Source organism: Terrapene carolina, unplaced genomic scaffold, assembly GCF_002925995.2.
Source record: "Terrapene carolina triunguis isolate 2854851 unplaced genomic scaffold, T_m_triunguis-2.0 Scaffold62, whole genome shotgun sequence".
NCBI lineage: Eukaryota > Metazoa > Chordata > Testudines > Emydidae > Terrapene > Terrapene triunguis.
In genome coordinates this window covers 30,549,652-30,573,709 of record NW_020664413.1, presented here as the reverse complement: position 1 = coordinate 30,573,709, position 24,058 = coordinate 30,549,652, and the positions used below count along the sequence as shown (strand labels likewise).

The window sequence follows — 24,058 nt, the reverse complement described above, 5'->3', positions numbered from 1 at the left end:
AGAAACCAAACATTTCTCAGCATTGATCCGCTAGATCTCAAAATGAACTTCAGGGAAAAGTCCTACAATGAATTCAGCTGAGCAATACTGACATCTGTTCATGGAACAGAACAACAACACAGCAGCATAACCAATGTCACAGAAAGAAAAACAGACAGGGAAGGAACATATAATAAAGTTTGCAACATGACTGTTACATTATTTATGTCTGCGGATTCAGAAGGCCAAGTTCTGCTCTCAGAAGCTACACCAGATTTACACATATATAGCAACTCAAATACCAAATTCAGCTAAATGGAGCGTGGATTAAGCAGATGCAGCTGTCATAGGAGTGTCTGGGTGAGTTCAGTGGAGATAAAAGCAGTGGCGTAAGTTATGCATCAGGTATAAGCTGATCTGAGACTGATCATAAGTGGCAAAGAGGCACTGATTTCACCTTCATTGAGATATGTAAAAGAAGTGGAGCTTGCATGCGCGGGTATACCAGTAAAAGCATTTAAAAAGAGGGTAAGAAAAGCAGATCCTCTAAACACACATTCGTATGCCTGCACTATTGCCAAATCGTCCGAGGATAAATTCAGCCTTGAATTTATCTGCAGTAGTGCCTACTTGATATAAGTAGGCACAACTGCCCAATTAGGCAAGGTGCTTGAATTGCTCTCCATAGAATACCAAATTGGTGCGAAGTACATTTGCACGTTCACGGAGTGCTGAATCAGTGCAAGTTACGTTAAAGTATCACTACTCTGCTACTTATATTGATTTATACCTGAGGCCTGCTTCTTCTCCCACACTGTCTTTACCCCTTTGGAATTCCATTGCCTTATTCTCAATATAGCATTGTAAATGAGAAAGGAACCCGTTCCATGATGTGTAACTTATACTACTATGGCTCTGTACAACTAGTGGATCAGGTCCCAGAAGGCCAATACAGTTTGCTCAAGACTCACATGGATAGGCTAAGTGCATAATATTTTGAGTAAACATAGCCCTTGAGTATAAGTACATTATGCAGTAAATATTATTGATCTGTTTATACTCTGACTAATTCAGCAGACTAATAGGAGATATTTAGTTATCTGATGGGCATTGAGTTAGCATATTAAAAATATATTCCACATCATCCATTTGTCAGACCTTTTCCATCTCTCCTCTTTCTTTGTCACTGCCATGACAGCTGAAACATATGGCTGGAAAAGCCAAGAGAGAGAAGATTGGAAGACATGGCTAAGTTAAGAGACCAGGTCAGAGGGGACTGAGAGACATGGTTAGGCAGCTGAGAAAGTGAGGGCAGTAGTTTGAGAAACATGGCAAATATGACAAAAACACCAACAACACTGAATGTATCTACATTTGATAGGGACTATCCCATTACCCACTCATGTATTCTATTCACTGCTTCACTTGTGAGTGATAAGGTCACCCCCATCTCATGAAAACAATCACAGTACCCTCAGCATTATTCTCATAGAGGGATGTAATTCAATGCAACAACTGTGATGGCCAGTTTCTTTTTAAACAGTCAGTCCTACAGAGTTGTTGTTCTCAGAGTCTCAGCCTCTGAATCCAGTCAATGCTTTAAACCTAGAATTGTTCCAATATACTTTGCAACAACAATTTTCTTATGTGAATTTTCTTTATGTATTTTCTTTATTCCACTAGCGGACTCTAGACGGGCTCCAACTCCAATTGAATCACTGGGAGAGTTTCTATTGACTTCAGTGGGAGTTGGATCAGACCCTGAGTTTGTTTTTAAATATTCCAGTAATTGTACAAGTAAATAAAGTAAATAAGATATTTTGAAGTTATTTTGCCAATAACTTGCATCAGCTTAATTAGCATCTGTGTTAGTAGCTCCTGAGACAAGTGAATCATATTTGAGAGACATCTGTTAAGATACCTGAGCATGTTTTTAGTTACTTGGTAAATATAACACAATATTTAAGAGATTTTAAACATAGGGAGTTTTATATTAGATTCTCAGCCTCCTCACATTGAAGTCAATATCAAATATTAGTCCATTTGGTAGACATTCTTCTGACAAGTATTTAGTGTAGGCTTAATTCAGAACCTTTATCTTTAAAAATGAATGCTATGTATGAGTAACCCCATTTCTTTATCAGACATACATGAATAATGTTGCCTGGGGTTCTGTCTGGTAACTAACAAGAGCTTAGAGAGAAAGAGGGCAAAAGAGTACTTAACTACAGTACCTTTATTCAGGGTTTTTTGGAGGCAATACATATCACATTTCTGAGAACTACTGTATCTATAGCACAAGACCTTTTGTTGGCTTCTTTTTAAAAAGTAGACAGCATATATATTCTCCTTTATATTTGTGCTTTGTAACAGACAGAGATTGATGAGCTTTTGAATTATTTTTCACAGGAGCTGCATAGAATGTCATTTGGCTTCTGATGTCCAGTCACAGGCAGAATGCAATGAAAAATGTAGATTAGTTGATGCAACTGTCAACAGTGCAGAAGGTTTGTACATCTTTTATTTAACTGCCTTTTGCTGTCTGCCTTATTAATAGCTTCATTTTTCATTAGTTTTACATAAAAGTATATACAATATCTGAAAATTACTGCAGTACATACATCATTTTTTCCATGGGATTGGCTTAAAAAATTATGCCAGTTATTTGACTATCTATCTACATATACAGTACTGCACTGAAAAACATTCTTATTAATAGCAGTCAGAACTATTTATCCCTTCAGGTTAATTAACTCACCACTATACACTTAGTTTCCTAACCAACTTTTGAAAACTGTAATCCACCTATGGCTGAATTTTAGTCTTACGTGCACTAATTCAAACTCCCAATGAAAGCAGTATCCTGACAAAAGCATCTGGGTGTAAAATTATACCCAACCCATAAGTTTCATTGTGATTTCTGCCCTCAGATGCACATGCAGTGACTCCTTTGAAGTTCATGAGAACTTCCAGGACAGAAATTGAATAAAATATTACCCTCATAGACAAAGAAATAAAACTTTAAACAAGACCGCTAAGCAATATCGTTGCTTTTTCTAAAAAGAAAAAAAGGGAGGGGCCTGCATATAGTTATGCAGACAATCTGTAATTACTTCCAGTGCCAGCTAATACCCTGACATATTGTAATTCTGAGGCAAGGCAGCACAATCACTATGCTGTAAACATATCACAGATATGACTTCACCTCTAGATCAGGCAAATACAATAATTAGGACAACAATGCAGAATGCTGTATGCACATCTTGAGATTGTTTGCACTAAACCGCTGGGAATTTATCCACAGGATAACAAATAGCAGCAATCCAGTGACATTTGCATCCTTTCTGAGATGAGCTTCAGCACAGTTGTATTTTGTGGTTTCTATTACAGCTATCAAATACAACGTGCAAAAATTGTAAGAATTTATCTTTGGGGGCAGTGATGGCAACATTGTATTCCAGAACTTAACAATAAGTTACAATGATTAATATATGTGGTATATATTCATGAACATATGGAATTCTATAAACTGTAAATAAGTTCATAAAAGCAATTAATCATTGTTCAAATGATAGATACATTTCTTTGGATGATACTAATCTATAAATCCAAATAAGTTCCTATAGTTTATGGTAAAAGTACAATAAGTAGTATATATTTATGGCAAAAATTCTCAGAAACATACAAGTAAAAATAATAAATTGAATGAACAGGTTTGTTTGGATAGTTATTTAGAAGACTGTGGGTAGCATGGATATTTGGTATCTGAGTACCTTCCATACAGTTTTTGGTATCATTTGGTATTCTTAGTACAAATTTTCAAAAAGCTATCATTGAATGGCAGATCTTTGTAGCCAAGGATACATAGAGCATTCTATTTAAGGTATCCACAATACTACTGAAAACTGGGACTAGCCCATTGCATTGTCTATATCCTTGTGTGTTTAGAGAGAGAGAATCTGGGTTGACACTGCTTTGTCCTAATTTTGCACTTGAGCCTCTTTCAAATTCTACCCTTCCCTGACCATAATCTTCAGCAACTGTAGACTTTGATTTTGTTCATAACTGCTGTAGTAAAAACTGCATGATAGTTTCCATTCTAACTCCACAAATAAAATAATTATTGCAAACTTTATTTGAACAGCTCTACACTTGATCCAAAATGGTTGAGAGTGGTGGGTGGAATGATTGATTTGGGCATGGAAATAGCCCTCAATGAGAAGTGACTTTAAGTGGTCTGGAGAAAATGAATACTTAAAAGAAAAAAATAATCAGAGGTTCCAAAAACAACAGAATCATAGAATATCAGGGTTGGAAGGGACATCAGGAGGTCGTCTAGTCCAACCCCCTGCTCAAAGCAGGACCAATCCCCAAACAGATGTTTACCCCAGTTCCCTAAATGGCCCCCTCAAGGATTGAACTCACAACCCTGGGTTTAGCAATGCTCAAACCACTGAGCTATCCCTCCCTCTCATTGAACTGCAATGCAATGAGAATTAATCAAGTTGTGCATTACTTGCCCTATGTAACTGCATAAATTTGTCACTGTTACCCTTGTTCTTCCTCCCCCAGCTTCTTGTTCATTGTTAGTTATACATATTTGTTGCATTTCACCCTATATTTTGACTGTAAGATCTTTGAGGCAGGGACCATCTTTTAATCTATGTTTGTACAGGGGTTAGCACTATGGGGCCTCAATCCTGACTGAGGCATCTAGGTGCTACTGTGATAAATAATAATACTCGTTGGCTTTAACTTAACAAGTTCTAACCCTTTGAAACTGTATATAGTGTGTATGTATCTGTGCGAGGGGTGTTTGTTAGTCTCTGAAAAGTCTGATCCAAATCCCATTAAAGTCAATATAAAAGCTCCCATTGACTTCAATAGGAGTTTGGTCAAGTCCAAAGAGTGCAGCTAAGGAAGACTGCACTATGCATGGCTAACGTAGCTGCATATGGACTGAGGCAAGGGGTTTAGAGGATCCCTTCACTCCTTTCCCATAGACCTTGTAAGCGGCAAAGAAGTTAAGAAGGGTTGCCCATTTTGTAAGAGTCACAAAGGGAGCCCTGTTCTGTTGCATTTTAGGAGTCCTGCTTCTGGGCAAGGTTGCAACCTCAACTTGGGTGTTTCCTGATTTTTGAGTGCTTCATTGTGAAATTTGAATATTTTTAAAAAATATTTTATATAGAATATTAAAAATTTCTAAATAGATTTTTGTCTGAAAGATTCCTTTACTAATAATTGTTACACGTAAAACCTGAGCTGATTACAATTGAGAAACAGTTAAACACAAACACCCAAAATACACACAAAAACACATACATGTTTTTTTCTGTTTCTTTAGATTGCCTACTTTGTGCATTTGGCAGTGCACTGTGCAAAGTCAGTTTCACTTCCCACTTTTAAGTGCTAGCATCACATTTATAAGTGCTGTGCAGGAAACTCACTTGAATGTTCTTGTCCTCATACTCCAACAGGGTGTCAACATAACACAACAACTGTGGAGGTGCTGAAGTTTCTGAGTTTTTATAGGTGCTACTTTATGTTACTGTTTTTCATGGATGAAGAGAAATTGTCAAATTAATGTTAAGTATTAAAAAATTGAAAATTTCTAAAAATGCTGAGATAGCTGCAAAAATCTATATGAACTACAGGAGCCAGAGATGGAAACTGAAGAAAGGTCAAGGAGGCATCTGTCTCTCCATGTAGCTAGGTATGGAGCTACAAGCCAGGGAGCAGGGTTAGGAGGAACATACTCAACCAGCTTATAGAGCCAGCAGAGGAGAGGATCAGGGAAATGAGCTGCAGATTGGGGAGAGGGCCAGGCACTTGCTTTGAGCTGCATCCCTGAGGCACATGCACAGCTAGTGTTCAGTGTGTTCCCATACTCCTTCCCCAGCTCTGCTCCGCACACACATCCTATCAGGTCTATACATGTTCCCTTACTGTTTGTATGAGTCACAATAAAGCAATTCTAAAAGCCCAGGACAGTATGATTAGGAAAGAACTAAAAGGAGCATAAGCGGCAGATATATTTGACAAAAGTGATTTTGTTCCACTTTGGCATAATTAAGAACATTTAAGTGGAGGCACCCCTTTAAAGCTGTCAGCTTCCCATCTCAGTGCAACGTAAACCTCAGGCACTAATCCTGCAGTCCTGCTGCCTAGGATAAGCCTTGCATGCTATCTGACCCAGTACAAAGCTAAAACACTTCAGAAGGAATCAAACTGGTGCAGTTGGAACAGTTTTCATAGTGGGGGTGCTGAAAGCCATTGAACAAAACTGTAAGACCTGTATATGATGGAAACCACTTCAAGCCAGGGGGTGCTGCCACACCCCCAGCGTCCCTAGTTCCAGCACCCCTGAACTGGTTGGTGTGTACATTTTTTATCCTTATTCTTCAGATAAATGTGTTTTTAAAATCAGCTCCTTACTGTTATTTTGTTTAAATTCTCGTTTCTTTTTTGAGATGGGGAGTGGTAGGGATACCTTTTTTAAAAGACAAACAAGAAATTTTCCAGATGACCTGATAAATGCTGCAGTCTAAAACTCTTTTTGCATCCACTAGCATGTCCAGGAACCCATTCAGGTTTAACTGAGTTTTGTGTGTTCTCAGGGCCCAGTTCACCACTGTGTCGTTGCAGTTTTATACTGGTGTAACTCCATTGATTTCAAACTCTGCTGAAATCAATGGTATTATGCTGGTATAAAACTGGAGTAATGTAGTGAATCATGGCCACAGATACCATAATTAGTGCAAATTACACATGTCTTCTAAACATATTTCTTGTGTTGTCTTGTTAATAAAACTCAGTGTGCACTATAGAGGGCTGTATTTTGAGTATGAATTTTTTAAAAACCTAGATAATGCCTAGTGTTAATGACCTCATATACTAAAACAGTGGGACACCTTGGAGGAGGAATGAATATATTCAGTGTAAATTAAATTTAAGAAATTAAAGCACTGTTGTCAAAAATCTGGAGTCAAGCCCTGAAAAATCCTGAGATTAGTTTAAGTCGTGGCATTTTAAAAAAGTAATAAATTTGGGGTTCCTTTTATTTGCCTTCTGGTTCTTGAGCCTTTTGAATGCACTTGGGTCACACTTTTCAAGCTTTTCTCTACCGTACTGACAACTAGAAACTTACTTTTTTCTTTAATGAAAACTGAGATTCTCTTATAATCACTTGACTACATGGCCACATTGCATCCCTATGTATGATATAAATAAAGGCCAAATTATATGAAAGTATATGATACATAGTAAATAAAAGTTGACATTGTGTATGTACAATAGCTTCCTTGAAAATTCCATTATTGTAGCCAAATTATTTCTTTGTTTGTTTGTTTCCTTTTTTGTGATTTGGATGTTTGAAAGGTTTAGGTTGGGCTGTTTGGCACTTCTTACTCAGCCAAACTCCCACAGAGTTTTGTCTGAAGGAGTGGTGAATAGAGCCTTAAACGCCAATAACATTTCATTTTTAAAAATCCATTTTACAAACTTCTAGTTTTCTCACATCTATCTAAAAATAACAAAGACGGACAGGCTTCTTTAAAAATCCATTAAAAGGAAAAGCTAATTTTTAGAGCTGAGTTATTGTATAAATGGCTTGAAACCATAGTTTATAACAGAAGCAACAACAGATGTTCAGCTACAGAGGTGTTAACAGGCATTGCTAAAAATGAAGGATATTTTCTTAACATAAAGATATTATATAATGTTAGAATTGGAATTGTGGCACTTCTGGAATTGGATATACAGTCTCAGATTCCAATCATTTTGCTTCTTCTTTACTGTCTGCCACAACTATTCATTCCCACCCCCGACCTCTTGAATGAACCCAACATGAAAGGTTCCCTACTTCGGAAAGGTTTGAAAAAAATACTGGATTAAGTTTTCCTGCACAAATACATTAAGTGAAGGGGCAAGTAAAACTGGGCAGATTGTCATAATGGATTACTTTTGTATCTGCCTTCCACTGAATCACATTACAATGATCCCACAACTACTTCTGTTATTAATTTATATTTTATTATTGTTACAATACATGCCACAGTATTCTTTAGGAACAGCATTGTGGAAGGAATAAATGGTAGTCCTTTTAAAGGTATCAGTATCTGTTTGATATGTGACTATCTACTTCTGAAATGTAATCTAGACATACTACCAGTAGCTCTAAGCCAAAGAGAACATATTGTTTACTTTGTACTAGAATCAGGGCTATTATATTCCCTAGACAACTGGTGGAAAGTGTCTTAGAAGTATTTGCAATTCATTGAAATTCACACTACAGCAGATTGATAGGTGCACTTGATGGTCAATTCAGATTGACAACACCTGGACGTACTCTTCTGAAACATAAGTGGAAAATCTAAAACAAAAACAAAAAGCCATTTAGAGTGGAAGAAAAAGTTGTTAAATATAGTGGACATTCTTAGGATATTTCCTTCTCTTCCTGACTTTACTATATGTTGAAGAGGCCATGACACACATTAATCCATAGTCTCTGTTTTTATTACATGTTAAATTGCATTTGACCTACTGGGTGGCTTCTTTTTCCACAGATTTCTCAAAGGATAAATCTATTCCCTGCTCTTTACAAGGGGAAAATGAATGTGTTACTACATTTCTAATGGCTACAGATGAACAGGGAAGGACAATCATTCATAGCATAAAGCAGAAAGGTGAGTTGTTAATATCACATTTTTAATATATGCACATTGTGAATTAAAAGTACAGATGGGAGAATCAAGCCATACATATTGGAAGATTAGCCAACTGAGATGTTATGTACAGTACTGTATTTTCTTGTGTTAATAGTTTTCTCTACCTAATCAAAAAAAAAGCACCTCCTAAAATATTTCTTTCATGTGATGGTGAAATGAGATGTGACCGTTCTTGCAATACAGGCAGTATGGACTAGTGGACTGAGCACAAGGCTAGGAGCGAGACATTGCTGATCTAAATCCAGTTCTGACTCCCTCTGTGGCCTTGAGGCAACTCACTCTATCTCTGTTTCAGTTTCCTCATCTGTAGAGTTTGGATAACATTTCATTCTCTACAACACAGAAATGATGTGAGGATTAATTACTTAGTTTTTCAAAAGCACTATGGGAGTACTAAACATGATGATAATGATGATGATAGCAAATACCATCACATTACATGACAAATTACCTGTAAAATCTTATTCATATAGATACAAAAAATGTTAATAGATTAACAAGAATCCATAATAGTTACACTAGGCTTGATGAAGTAAATATTTTATATTATGTGCAAATATTTTTTAAAATCATGCCCAGTCCACATACTGTAATTACATTTAACACAGCACTATTACCACGTTTTGAATGATTTTCACAAAGTTACCCTAGATATTCAACAGTCATTTTTACTAAGGTATGTCCTTTCATTTAAAAATATTTATTTATTTATTTATGGTGTTATTTGTCTTTGCTTATCTTTCATTTAAAGATCCTAATCATGTGGGACATGAGAAAACACACTCCTCTTCTCAGTTACTAGATAGCACATTTCCAGGCAGTCAAATACATTTTTGGACACACCTAGGATTGCCAACTTTCTTATGGTACAAAACCGAACACCCCTTCCCTGTCCCTTCTCAGAGGCCCCACCCCCTCTGTCGCTCACTCTCTCCCACCATCTCTCACTTTCACCAGGCTGGGGCAGGAGGTTGAGGTGCAGGAGGGGGGGTGAGGGCTCCGGCTGGGAGTGCGGGCTCTGGGGTGGGGGCGGGAATTATGGGTTTGGGGTGCAGGAGAGGGCTCCAGGCTGGGATAGGCGATTGAGGTGTGGGGGGTATAGGCTCTGGGCTGGGGGTAGGGCCAGAAATGTGGGGTTCAGGGTACAGGAGAGAGCTCCAGGCTGGGGCAGGTGTTTGGAGTATGGGGGGGGGATGCAGACTCCGGCTGGGGGTGCAGGCTCTGGAGTGGGGCCGGGGATGAGGGGTTTGAAGTGCAGGATGGGGCTCAGGCTGGGGCACGGAGTTGGGGTGTTGGGAGGGGTGCAGGGTGTGGGCTCCGGGAGGGAGTTTGGGTGTGGGAGGGGACTCCGGGCAGGCGGTTGGGGTACGGGGTCCTGGCAGCGCTTACTGCAGCTCCCAGGAAGCAGCCATCAGGTTCCTGAGACCCCTAGGCGCATGGGTGGCCAGGGAGGCTCCTTGCGCTGCCCTCACACCCACAGGCACTGCCCCTGCAGCTCCCATTGGTCACGGTTCCCAGTCAGCTGGGAGCTGCAGAGCCAGCACTTGGGGCGGGGGCAGTGTGCGGAGCCTCTCTGGCCACCCATGCACCAGGGAACGGAAGGATCTGGTGGCTGCTTCCGGGAGCTGCGTGGAGCTAGGGCAGGCAGGGAGCCTGCCTTAGCCCTGGGCCCCCGCTGTGCCGCAGCGGTGCTGACCAGAGCTGCCAGGGTCCCATTTCGAACGGGCATTCCAGTCAAAAACCAGATGCATGCCAACCCTAGACACACCCAGTGTCTCACTTCTAAAAGTTAGTTACATCATTAAGGAAACCACTGCACATGCTTGCTTTCCTTCTGGCAGTATAACTTGAGGTTTGGAAAATTTCTCCAGCCACTCATCATCTTTATTAATTCTGTGTGCAGTGTTTCTGCAGTATCTGTGTCAGGAATTAAAGTGATTGCACTGGAAATAATCAGCTATTCCTGTAAGAATATTATTGTTTAATAATAGTAGTGTGCTATTATATACAGTAGCTTTATACCAAGGAATGTTGAAGCAAAGCTTTACAATAAGGATGGAAGGTATACACGTGTAAACTGCACTCCCCAGATTCAAGATCATAAAATATTTTCATAGCTGTATGATAGTCACTTTATTAAATATATTTACTGTGTTTCTTTAAAGATCAGGATTGATAGAAATAGCTTACCGCAGGCATACTGCATGCAAATGCTTTGCAGCATTCCCCACACAATTCTGACAATAAACCTAAATTCTAATCTGCTGTTCCACTTCCCGGCCTGTCTCAAGTAGAGGAACAATTATGCTGTGGTTTTGTGATGTATGCAAATGTGAACTAAGATGAGAACACCATGAACGCTCAAAAGCTCATTTTCACTTATGGATCTGAAGTTCAGTCTGCATGAACAGCTAATGCCTTCATCCAGTGTTCAAACTAGACCTCTCAAAATGAGTTGCATAATGACATCAATCAAAATAGTTGTGACGGGTTGGATCACAGAAACCCCCTTGGGAGCTGCTACCCGATGGGCAAAGACTACCCCTGCTTCTGTTTTCCCTGCCAGCTCAGGACTCCAGCACCCTGTCTTGCTGAGCCAGACATTCCCGTCTGCTCCAACACAGACCCAGGGTCTGAATCACTTGTCCCAAAGCTGCAAGTTTACCTGAAAACAGCTCACAGAAGTGTGCTTGTCTTTGGCACTCAGATGCCCTACTCCCAATGGGGTCTAAACCCAAATAAATCCGTTTTACCCTGCATAAAGCTTATGCAGGGCAAACTCATAAATTGTTTGCCCTCTATAACACTGATAGAGAGATATGCACAGTTGTTTGCTCCCCCAGGTATTAATACATACTCTGAGTAAATTACTAAATAAAAAGTGATTTTATTAAATACAGAAAATAGGATTTAAGTGGTTCCAAGTGGTAACAGGCAGAACAAAGTAAGTCACCAAGCAAAATAGAATAAAATGCGCAAATCTATGTCTAATCAAGCTAAATACAGATAATCTCACCCTCAGAGATGCTTCAGTAAGTTTTTCTCAGACTGGACACCTTCCAGGCCTGGGCACAATTCTTTCCCCTGGTACAGCTCTTGTTCCAGCTCAGGTGATAGCTAGGGGATTCTTCATGATGGCTCCTCCCCCCCTTTGTTCTCTTCCACCCCTTTATATATCTTTTGCATAAGGTGGGAACCCTTTGTCCCTCTGGGTTTCCACCCCCCCCCCCCCACTGGAAACGCACCAGGTTAAAGATGGATTCCAGTTCAGGTGACATGATCACATGTCACTGCAAGACTTCATTGCCCACTTGCCAGCACACACATATACAGGAAGACTAACAGGTAAACACAGCCATCTGCAGACAATGGTCCTGGTTAATGGGAGTCATCAAGATTCCAAACCATCATTAATGGCCCACACTTTACATAATTACAATAGGCCCTCAGAGTTATGTTTTATATTTCTAGTTTTAGATACAAGAGTGGTACATTTTTACAAATAGGATGATCACACTCAGTAGATTATGAGCTTTGTAATGATACCTTACAAGAGACCTTTTGCACGAAGCATATCCCAGTTGCATTATATTCACTTATCATGTTTTTATAAAACCATGTAGACTGCACAACGTCACAATAGTCATGCAAAATAAAATCTGTGTAAATTATGCCAAACTGAAACAAATTCTAAATGTCATCAGACCATGGTTCAGCAGCAAATTTCATAAAATAGTAACCTTCATTGACTTTTATGAGTAATACTGGTTAATATTAAAATGATCCTTTATTTGAGAGCTGACAAAAAGAACATGCCCTCTGGGCTTTACAAGCCTATTATTATGTTGAATTCTAGAAAAAAAATCTATCCCAGAATAATACTGATTTTCTATTCTAAAATGCCCATATTCGACCTAGGATTGCTAGCTAGCCTTTATAGAACCAAAAAGAAAAAAAAAATTAAACCATTTAAAAAGTAGTATTCAACTTCTAGCATGGTAACAACTTACATTCATCATGGAAATGAAAGTGAAACATTTCCAAAACTGAGGTGTCTAGAATACTTCTGTCTGGTTCAAAGATGTTAGTTCCTGTTTTTAAACACAGGTACCCTAACAAACTTTACAAATCCCACACCTGGACCCTCGTAATTAGCACCCAGATGTGTATAATGAACATTTATGCACTGAAGTGCCAAACTGATCAATCAAGTGTGTTATTCCGAGTCCTACTTAGGTGCTTTTGTTTGAAAATTGGGCATCTGATTTGATGCAGTATCTCCTTATCCAATACTTCACCTTACCTTCACTCCATCTTTACTCATGAGGTTTGGTCACTGAATGGAAAGGACATGACCATTTCAGATAGGGCTGAAAGTGACATCTGTTCAGAACTCAGAACTGACTGGATTCACGTGCGCAAGATCATGTCTGTATTTTTATGAGTATATTCAAATCAATGGAGCCCAAGACAAAGCACCTTCAGTGTAGTTTCTAGGGGTCTGATCCTGCCCCACTGAAGTCAATGGATTCTAGTGGGAGCTAGGTTAGCAATACTATTTACATTATGGCAATAGACATTGGAAAACAGTGGAAGTCTTTCTATATCTCATTTAGACCTGTGTGAAGAATTTAAATTCTGTTTCGCACAGAATTTTGATATTTCAAAATTTGGCTTCACTCTGAATCAGCCCAAAACCTGAACATTTCAAAATTCTCCATGAAAGAAAATTCCAGAAAAATAATCATTTTGGATCAATCAGAACATTTTGTTTGGATAAAATCAAAATGTTTCTTTGATATTATCACTTTTAAAAAATGTTACATTACATATTGTAATATAAAGAAATCATAGTGAATTTTAAAAATTCCAAACAAAAAGATTCAAAATTAAAAATTGAAATATTTCATCTTGAAAATGTTGAAATGAGACATTTCAACATTGTCTGAACGTTTTCCCTTGTTTTCTCTGCTAAATGAACTTTCTGCAAAATTGTCATGATTTCCCAGCATTTCTATTTTCAACAGCTGCATTCTCTGATGGAAAATGGTTCAGTTGTAACTTTTTCCGAGCAACTCTAATCTTATTTATTTGAGTCAAATCCCAGTCCCACATCTGAGGCATTTCAAGGGGAATCTTGGGTTTTCTTGCTTTTCTTTATTTTTTAGATGCCATTTCCCCCTAGCTTCTCCATTTCACCAATGCTGTTTCCCTGTGTTAGTAGTCATCCACTATACTGCCGACGATCTAGTCAGCATCTTTCCCTCTGCAATATGCCTGAGTGCTGTAAATCCAAGAAGTGAGATTATTGTGAGACTTCATGCTACCACTAAGCCAACCACTTTTCTCATTTCTTTTGGAAAAATCACTTTTGGATTTTTATTTTTGGTGTTCCAAATTTAACTCCAGAGAATCTGTATCTAGTTAATTTTGTATTAGAGCTATGAGAAACCTCCGTAGTGAATACTTTTTACCCTTGCAGTATAATCCTTCTGGGCCAGTTTCTCAAACCTTTTCGTAAACCTGGTTTGAATTTCATGGAAACCCGAGCTAAATGGTGGCTTCAGATAAAACTATTTCAGCTGAGCTTCACTTTGAATTCTTGGGTTCGTATTCAGGGACTGGAAAGGTACATGAACTTGAAAGAAAAGGCACATGCAACACTCAGCAAGGAAAACCAGCAGGTTCTTCTCAGTTGTTTTCAATTATACTTATAAATAACACTCATAGCTTGCTTTGTTTCTACAGATTGCCCACAACCTCCAAACATTCCAATGATAATGTTGGGTGTTTCTCTTGCTATCCTTCTGATTGGCATTGTTCTACTTTGTATATGGAAATTGCTAGTTTCTTTTCAAGACCGAAAAGAGGTTGCCAAGTTTGAAGCAGAAAGATCAAAGGCCAAATGGCAAACGGTATGTACTTGCATTAATTTTATACAAGTCTCTATGATTTGGCTCAATGGCTCTCAAGTAATAAAGGAATTGGACAGATTTCCCAAACCATGCTTTTGTGTCAGTAGATTTTCACTATATAGCATGCTATAAATTAAAATTGTAATGGGTTTTTAGGAATGAATGAAAAATAGATGGATTTTAATATTCTTCATTTTATTTCTTCCACACACAAATATGGTGCACTGAGATGTTGGTTTTTTAACGAACAACTGGGCATCTAATGAATAATTTTATATGCATCTATTAGTAAATAGTTTGATTAAGATCAGAGGCACAAGCCTGTTCCCATAAATATCACATGTTCCTTTTTCCCCGTTCCTTCTGCCTGGAACTTTTGCTCTGTTGCAATAGTCTTAAAATGAAAAGGGCTGGGAACCATATGTTCAGTAAGCTTTTCTAGAGAAGAGTGGAAGGGATTTTAATGTATTATGATGTATTAAATACTGATTCATTGACTAAGACAAAGCTACGCTGAGCAAAGTAGCATCATGATTGACACACTTCAGCAGGACTAGTCACTACATATTCTCCAGCATCTGAGAAAGAAAAATAGGTATAATTTAACTCCAAGAATGCTTCCACAATGCCTTTGGTTAGCCAAGGCTGGTAAGAGGGAGGTGAAGGAATAGAAGAGCCATCAGGAGGGAAAATAAAAAAGCTTCTGAAGGGAAAATCAGTGAGGCCAGACAAAGGGCACTGGAAACCAACATTAACATACCTAGTGTTAGCCCTGAAAATCCCTGGGGTTTCCCTAATTAACCACGTGGTACAGTCTGAAGTGTCTGACTACAGTAGAGCTGAATAAAATTCTGACAGCATATGTCTTCCACCACTCTTGCTGAAAGTGGGAGAGAAGGTATTTCCAAGGCCTGTCAGCTGCCCATAGTAGGAGATGGGGAAGCCACTGCCATGCCCCAAGAAGACTGGCAACAGATAAATGAAAGATCACAGGCCTGTGGTGGGAGGAGACCTCTTGGGGAAGTGGGAGGCCATCTGTGCATTCTGAGGTTTACGTGCATCTCAGGCTCAGGATCCTGAACCTCGGCTAAAAGTTTGTGTAAAAGATAAAGCAGCCTCATTTTCATCCAAAGCCTGGAACCACAGAGGTTTTCTGCATTGCTTCAGGTTTTGTTCTGAAAGGAGTGCATAGCTTTGGAGTTGACATATTGTTATATTAAAAATCCCAGGGAACCTTCTACAAGAGTTGGGGTGAAGTGAGCTGCCCAAATTCCAGTTACATTCTGCTTATCTAAATTCTTCCTGTACTCTCAGATATTGTATTCCTCACTCCTGTCTTAAACTATTTGGTGGAGTTACTGTGTACCCTTAAAGTTCTATAACAGGCAAAACCAAATTCCCAAATGTCAAGGTTCTGGATCTGAACTGTCCGCATGTTCAGGGATGTTTATGTTGGGCATATTTGCCAGAACTTGGAATGGGCGACAGGGGCTGGATCACTTGATGATTACCTGTTCTGTTCTTTCCCTCTGAAGCAGCTTACATTGGCCACTATCAGAAGACAGGATGCTGGGCTAGATGGACCATTGGTCTGACCCAGTATGGCTGTTCTTATGTTATGGAGCTAGGTGTAAGCTGTGAACTTTGTTCCAAGGTTTAGGCTCATCTCTTAAATAGCTGATGCATTTCACCCCAGAAATGCCTGTACTACATGGGTAAGCAAAATCAGAGAGCGTGATCTTGTGAGGAGTTGAGCATCCTCAACTTCCATTGACTGTGAAGACTGAAGGCACTCAGCAGCTCACAGCATAGTTTGGAAAGCACTTTGAGCTAGATTGAGCCATTAAGCTCAGCCCAGACCAAGGGACGGTGTACAACTGTGCCCTTCCAAGAGAAGGTCAGGCAAAGAATTATGTCTCAGAATTACAATTCCACTCCAGTTCTCCCCTTGCTCTGATGGGGAGTAAGTTACTTCACCCCTGTTTTGGAGTGCAGTTTGCTCCCCCACCCTGTGAACTCAGCCAGCTATTCTGACTGCTGAGTAGCGTGGTGGACCCAAGGTTCCCACTCCCTGCCCCATCCATTCCCTATCTTCCCCCACACACACCACTTGCTTACAGTGGAGAGTCCTGATTGATCATTCTCTGATCTCCCTCTGTAGCCAAAGCCACACTCTGTACAGCTCTACTCCCCCTTAGTTCTCTGCATGACCAAATAATGGTAATGTCAATGTTGCTATACAACAAACACTTTAACTGCCTCATTAGTACTACTTGCATATAAAAGAATAAAAGCAGCATTTTGTGAGAACATTTTTATTCAAACAGAAAACTGTTACACCTCTACCCTGATATAACATGACCCGATATAACACGAATTCGGATATAACATGGTAAAGCAGCGCTCCGGGGAGGCGGGGCTGCGCACTCTGGCGGATCAAAGCAAGTTCGATATAATGCGGTTTCACCTATAATGCAGTAAGATTTTTTGGCTCCCGAGGACAGTGTTATATCGGGGTAGAGGTGTACGTGACATTTCACTGTGTTGATAGCAGTAAAAATGGGTTAACCAGCAGACCTGAAAAGACATGCAATATCAACTGCAGATTAGTGAGTTGCTACAGCTTTGTTTAAACACGATTAAAAGAAGCGATGAACAAATTCATGTTACTATACATTACATACACTAATTGGCACAAATTTGTGTTTTTATAGAAAAAAAACAGGCTTGACAAATGAGTACTATCTTTATAATTAACTGAGCAGTTTAATGGTGAATCATCCCCCTCTCCCCCCAAAGTGACTACAGAACATTTTATCTAGGATTAGCACATAATTGAAATTAAGGTGTAAACTTTGTGATTCTTTTTAAAAAAATCTAAAACAGAAAATAACGTGTTGAGAATTTACATGGGTTGGTAATTAATTAAAGCCGGAACGGATATGCATTACCTAATAATACTTATCTAGCACTTTTCATTTTCAAGGCACTTCTCCATCATCATCTAACTAATCCTCAGGTAGGAAAGTATTATTAGTGCCATTTTGCACACAGACAACTGAGGTAGTTAAGGCACTTGCTAGAGACCACAGAGGGAATCAGTATGAGAGTCAGGACACCTCGCCTCCAAGTAGCTGCATCTGACCAGAGTTCAAGTCATAATAACATTGACAAGCTGCTGAGAAAGCTGCAACCAGCCAGTTTCTGTGGGTCTAGGGTGGGCATGGGGGATTCACCTGAAGATTGTAAGAATGAAGGGAAAGTGGGGGGGAAATGGAGAGAATTTGCCTAAAAATCCCCCAAAAATAATTCAGGAAACTGTACTGCAAAATATAATTATACCATCTGTGTAATTAGACACACTCTGCTTGAAGGATTCGGCAATGTGATGGGGAACATTGAGGAGTGACATTTCAGTGTCAATGCTGAAAGCAGAAATGCCATCTGAAGGCAACTTTTAGGTGCCTACATAAGGAAGGTGGTTCAGTGAGGGACTGGCCTCAAGGGGAGAAGGAGTGCTCTAGCTCATTGTGGGTGGTAAATAACTGTGTGTTAAGAACTTGGAAAGCTTTGTAATCCTCAAGGCAAGGATAAGGATATCTGTAGTTTCAGATAGCACAAAACCGCTGATACCACTGGAAGGGATCTTATTCCACAGGTGCAGGCCAGCAAAGCACACTTGCCTGAAGGGGTATTGATGCATGACTTCTCCTGTATATAAAGTGTTTCATTCTATAATAAGTGTACATGGTGTTCTTACTATCATTTTAAAACACATCTATTGCTTTTTTTACTTGGCCCATAGTTCTGAGTGCCAGAAGTAATAAATCTATCATTTGATTGATTATTAATAGTTATATGTGATTACAACTGGGAAGTTTTAGACTGATCTGCCACTCTGTTACATCTGCTATCAAGGGACCAGGGGAACAACCCTTTCATCTGAGTAGCCTGCAGAGATCAAGTAGGGGAATGGTGGCAGCATAAACAATTTAAATGACCCTTTATAGAAAACACTTTTTATAGTCTTTTCCTTCTAGAATGATCCAGTCATGATGCTCTGCATGAAAATAATGTAAGGCACATGGTTAACTACATCTTTGACAACATACTGTTTGACTAGATTTGTTTTTTTAACCTGGAAGACAGGTTTGTTTGTTGTTACATTTTTCCTAGTTCTGGACTGATTTGTTATGCTCTGTGTAGACTGATCATAATTATGCCATATTACGATCTTCAATGGATCTGCACATGACAAATTTACTGTGCTATATTCTGTAATGCAGCAATAAGCACATTACTTCCATATATAAGGAATAAAAGATACTACTGAGTTTGTGTGTGGTTTGCATTACCAGACTGAATCAGGTCAGGAATCATTTACATGATGGTGACCCACACTGCTCTAAAGCTGAAGAGGTAGCATTAAAGTTAATGGGTTGCATCTACACACATGTGCAAATGAGTCAATGGTCAAATGGCAGATTTAAGAAAAATTATATTTAACTTACTAGCATTTTTTCTTTCTTTTTTTTTTTTTCTTTTTAGGGAACAAATCCCCTGTACCGAGGCTCAACAACTACATTTAAAAATGTAACTTACAAGCACCAAGAAAAGCAAAAAGTGGACATTACTGCAGATTTCTATTAGCACTTCAGACACTGAAAAATTAGTTTTACTGACAAGAAATATAAAAGCACTATTTCGTTTTTATTTCTTTATAACTGATTACATGGATGTTTGTTAGCACATCTTAGTGATATAATTCAGCTAGAGCAAATATATTTTGTGTGTATTGAAGGTACTGTAGATAATTTTTAGTCATACAGCAGTTAAGAGGAACATTACAAAGAAACACATTTAACATTCAGACCCACAAATTAGTCTTAAAGAAAAAAGCACTGAAGATTTCTGTGGAATTTGCTCCACAAATAGAATAAAAATTCACCATCAATAAGCACATTTTGGTGAGTCTACCTTGTATTTGCTATTTATGGTGAATTTTACTTTACGTTGTTCACACTACAATGCCACACATATGGTGCATGCCCAAACGCAATCAGTCTACGGTGTTGGCTTACATAAAATAAAAGATAGGAATTTATGGATGACAAGACTAATGCGAGCAGGGCTAGGGGGTCCTGATGCCAAACTATGGGCCTGGATAGTGATTTAATCAGAAACACCTGACTGTATAGCCTAGCTTACATGGATCCAAAACTTACAGAAATATCTCCTCAACCTCTTTGCCTTTCCCTCTTCCTTTGCCTGTCTCCTTCCCTGCCCCTGACTCTTCTCCCTTTGGTGTTCTACCCCTTTCTTTAAGGACCCATCCTAAGGCACTGCCAAAAGTGAATCCTGTTTAAACACAGCCAGATCACTTCCTCCTCTTTCCTCTGAGTTCTAGTGGAGAGGTTCTTGTACAAAAAAGAAATGTTTGTCATAGTTCAGAAAACTCAATAGAGCAGCTTTAAACCTGAAGAGGACCCTGAGGGTTCTGAAAAATCTACCTCCTGTGCAGAGATCCCACACAAGGCCTATACACCACTTAATCCTAATTAGGTTTCAAGACATGCCTAGGAGCTGCACAGGCTATTGTGCAAGCCCTTTGCATAGAAGAGAATTTCATACATGAGGCACATTTGTAATTATCATACCTATAATAGCATTGTTTTGTGGATACCACACACACAAATGATGAGATTTTTAGGTGTCCATAGCAGCAGCGTATTCTAACCTGCCAGTCCATTTATTCTAGTAAAGAGAATATATTTGGCCCTTTTGGGCAGTTTTTCAAAATAAGCAGTTAATAATTACTAATTCCACTTGCTAGTCATGGCAGTGACCTTAAAAACTCAGTTTTTAACTAGAGTTGCTAACTACTTGCCATAGACCCTTAGTCAAAAATGCTGATGGCATGCACAGTACTGAAAAAAAACAGCTGATGTGATAACATGTTAATGACACTATCAAGATTTTTTTTTTTTTAGAGAGAAAAAAATACTGTATTGACCTAGATATTAGTTTCTTCTGAAATGTTTTAACCTTCTGGAATCCATGGTAAAGAGATTCAGAGTGCAGACTATTTTTACGACAGATACATATGCCATCTGAAAATATTTTTTAAAAAACATGTTAACCTATTGACAGACTACCAAAAACTATATTTTTCTCTTCATTAAACCAAAATTTTGATCTAAAAATCCTTGTAGGTGGCCATTTTGAAATAAATATTTATTCCAACAGTGTGTGCAACTTCAAGCTTTTATGTCCGTACATTGCAAATACAGGATGTGGTGTGAATTGATTTATCACGTAGCGCTGAATCATACCTGTTTTTCTGGGCCTGATCCAAAGTCTACTGAAGTCAATTGGTAAGGATGGATGAGCCCTTAATGTCTGGAGAGACATAAAAACAGATGTCCATTGCTCTGCGGTTGTCACCTCTCTCTATTTGAATTGCAGAATATCTTTTAAACAGCTTGAAATCAGTTCAAGTTGTTCTACCTCAGTAACCAGACTTCAGACTAAATTCCAACACATCAGAATGATGTATATATTGCTCTGAAACTTACAACACATATATTTTATTTTATTTGTTAAAATCTCAACTCTTTCCCCAAAATAGTTACAATGGAACCTTGGCTATTAGTTAATGGAAGTTTTGTTTGTTTGTTCAGATAGAAGCTGATTAACACTATTCATTATTGGATTGGGACCTATGATATATATTTGTGTTCAAAGAAACTTTTAAAACATCTTTAGAAATAAGATGAGACAATATAACAGCATGTGAAATAATTGCAGTGTGAAAGGCTTACTGTAAATCTAATCACTGGAACTGGAATAAGTTAATTAGGCATCTGTACTTTTCACTATTCTTTCACAACTCATAGTGGAAGCTACACGTATGCAGAGGGCCCAGATCTGCAGTCCTTCCATTCACTTAACTCATACTGAAGTCAGTGAAAGTTACATATAGCGTGAAATCCTGCTTCCTTAACCACATGAATAGTCCCACTGAGCAAAATCATGGCTCCATTGAAGTTAATGGGAGTTTTGCTATTGACTTCAATGGGGCCAGGATTTTACCCACTGACTTCAGTAGGATTATTGCACAAGTAAGGATAGCAGAATTTGGACCATGGAAAGAATGTAAAGGTAAAATAGATATTACTTCTGTGTTTGGTTTTAAAGTAAAAGTATCAAATGGGAATCATTTTTAAAAGATTAAAAAGCATCTTCCATTTGGTATCTCTAAAGTAACCAAATGCCTATTGTTTTATTAAACACCTTTTAAGTTGTATTTCAGAATGGCTGACTCAATGGATCAGGAATAGCAAGAAGAGCCTTTCATCTTTAGGTCACCAGTTTATATATAGAACAGCTCTGTAGTGTTTGAATGTTGTTACCCTCTGAACACTATTCAGTTTCTCCTAATGCACAGACTGAACTACAGAACTCATTCATCCCCTGGCAGGGAGCCCTGGCAGGCCAGAGGCACATTGGCAAGGCAGTGTGGTGAAGAAGGCTGCTTATGCTGTACCAGTTCTGTGCATCAGGACTCTCAGTCAGGCACTTTTTGCCAGAATGAAAATCAATCAACTACATTTTATAGTAAGAATTCATCAGAACAGAGAAAATAGCCAGTCTCACGGATTATTTACTGTTATAATTAATCATGTTTATTACAATAGTGCCTAGAGATCAACCAAGAATGGGCCCCATTGTGCAAGTCACTATACGAAAGTCGCTGCCCTGAAGAGCTTACATTCTATAGGAGACCTCTCAAATACAGATCATGCTGAAAGCTATTTTTAATTAAAATACGTGCTGCAAGCTTCCCAGAGGTCATACAGCATATTATAAGATGTTGATCAGAGACCAGTGGCATTTTCCCCAACTCCAGGAGTGGGGTTTGTCCTTTTATTTGTTATCTTGTAGATACTTTTAGCAAACTTTTACAACCCTTTTTTCCTTTTTCAAACTCTGAGTGTCTGTGTGTTGGGGGAAGCGGGGGGCGGCGGAGAGGATGGAAAAGTCTTTTTTTTGCTGTTGTCATGGATGATGTTTTGACCTAAGGCTGGACCTGGAGAAAGGGCAAAACATTATTAATAGATGTACTTCTGTTCACTGAAGAGTTAAACTAAGTAAATAAAAGAATGTTCATAACTTTTTTTTTTGTATTTGTGTATCTGACATACATTAAAAATGTAATTTAAGCAATTTGTCTTGCATGGATAATTTTCATTTTGATTTACAAAAATTTATATATGTACTGTGTGTCCAGATTGCATTTCCTGTGTATGGCTTTTTCAATTTCAGGAAACAACATAATACAGAAAATAGGTAATGAATCCAGAAGTCGAATGTCAGGGCAGTACTCTTTGTGTATTGTATATAGTAATGCAGAGGGCCAAATCCTGCATCTTCCTCTCTGGCTATGGGGTGCCCTGACTCACCTAAGTCAGACCAGTTCTCTCAGAGGAGAAAAGGAGGACAGGATTTGGAGATACAGAGGGTCCACACTTCCTACTGGCTATCGAGCTGTATTCCACTATATCACACTGACTCCCAGCATGCAGAATAAATCAGGAGAGGGCCAATGGAGCCACAAGTATATTGATCCAGTCAACCATTTTCCCCTATAGCAGGGAGGATGGTAAGGGAGCCCAATGGCAGTCTGGGCTGCTGTAGTCTTGACTTGCTTGTAGTTGCAGTTGTGGTGGGCTCTCTGGCTTCGAGTGAGAGGATTCCCGCCCTCCAACACCCTGAGGAAATACCCAGTGTACAGCCAGGCTACTCGGACTGTAAGCTAGTTCCAGGAGTTGGGCTATGAGTTTTACCTGCTAAAAATCTGTGATATTCATCATATGTTCCTAGAGGCAAATCTCACATTGACACCAATGAGAATTGAGATAGGACTAGAGATAGGGTGACCAGACAACAAATGTGAAAAATCGGGATGGGGGGGGGGGATAATAGGAGCCTATATAAGAAAAAGACCCAAAAATCAGGACTGTCCCTATAAAATCAGGACATCTGGTCATCCTAACTAGAGACCAAGCATCAAGGAGCTGAAGTATCTGCAAGTATCCACAGACTGGGAGGAGATGTGCAGAAACAGCACTGTCCGCCTCTCCCTGAAGTCCCTCACAGACTTACAGCTCCCTGGTTTCAGAGGGAAAGGTGGGACAGGGTGGGTGGATGAAGCTGGGAGGAGTAGCTGTTCTACAAAGCATCCTCCTCCTCAAAACCCATAGAGATTTATCTCATAAGATAACACCAACCCTTATCTTACATAGAAACATCCTCTGTGAGGAGAGACCTGCTGTTGGAGTGTTTGGAATCAGCCACACAATGTGATCCAAAAAGTGGAGTCCTAGGTGAATTTTTTTCCTTAATGCTGCACAGCTCTGCATGTTTGCCCTGAGTTCT

The 24,058-nt window shown here is 39.1% G+C and overlaps 1 protein-coding gene across 1 annotated transcript in view; it reads left to right on the top strand.

Annotated features, from left to right (window-relative positions):
• The window catches only part of ITGB6 (integrin subunit beta 6), a 75,878-nt gene extending 53,331 nt beyond the window's left edge, over window positions 1-22,547 (top strand). The window contains exons 15-18 of the mRNA XM_024202941.3: window positions 2,389-2,486; window positions 8,544-8,663; window positions 14,454-14,620; window positions 19,169-22,547. Coding sequence (XP_024058709.2) covers window positions 2,389-2,486; window positions 8,544-8,663; window positions 14,454-14,620; window positions 19,169-19,270 — 487 coding nt within the window. The 3' untranslated portion in view covers window positions 19,271-22,547. The remainder of the gene's footprint in view (window positions 1-2,388; window positions 2,487-8,543; window positions 8,664-14,453; window positions 14,621-19,168) is intronic.
• The last annotated feature ends 1,511 nt before the right edge of the window (window positions 22,548-24,058 follow it).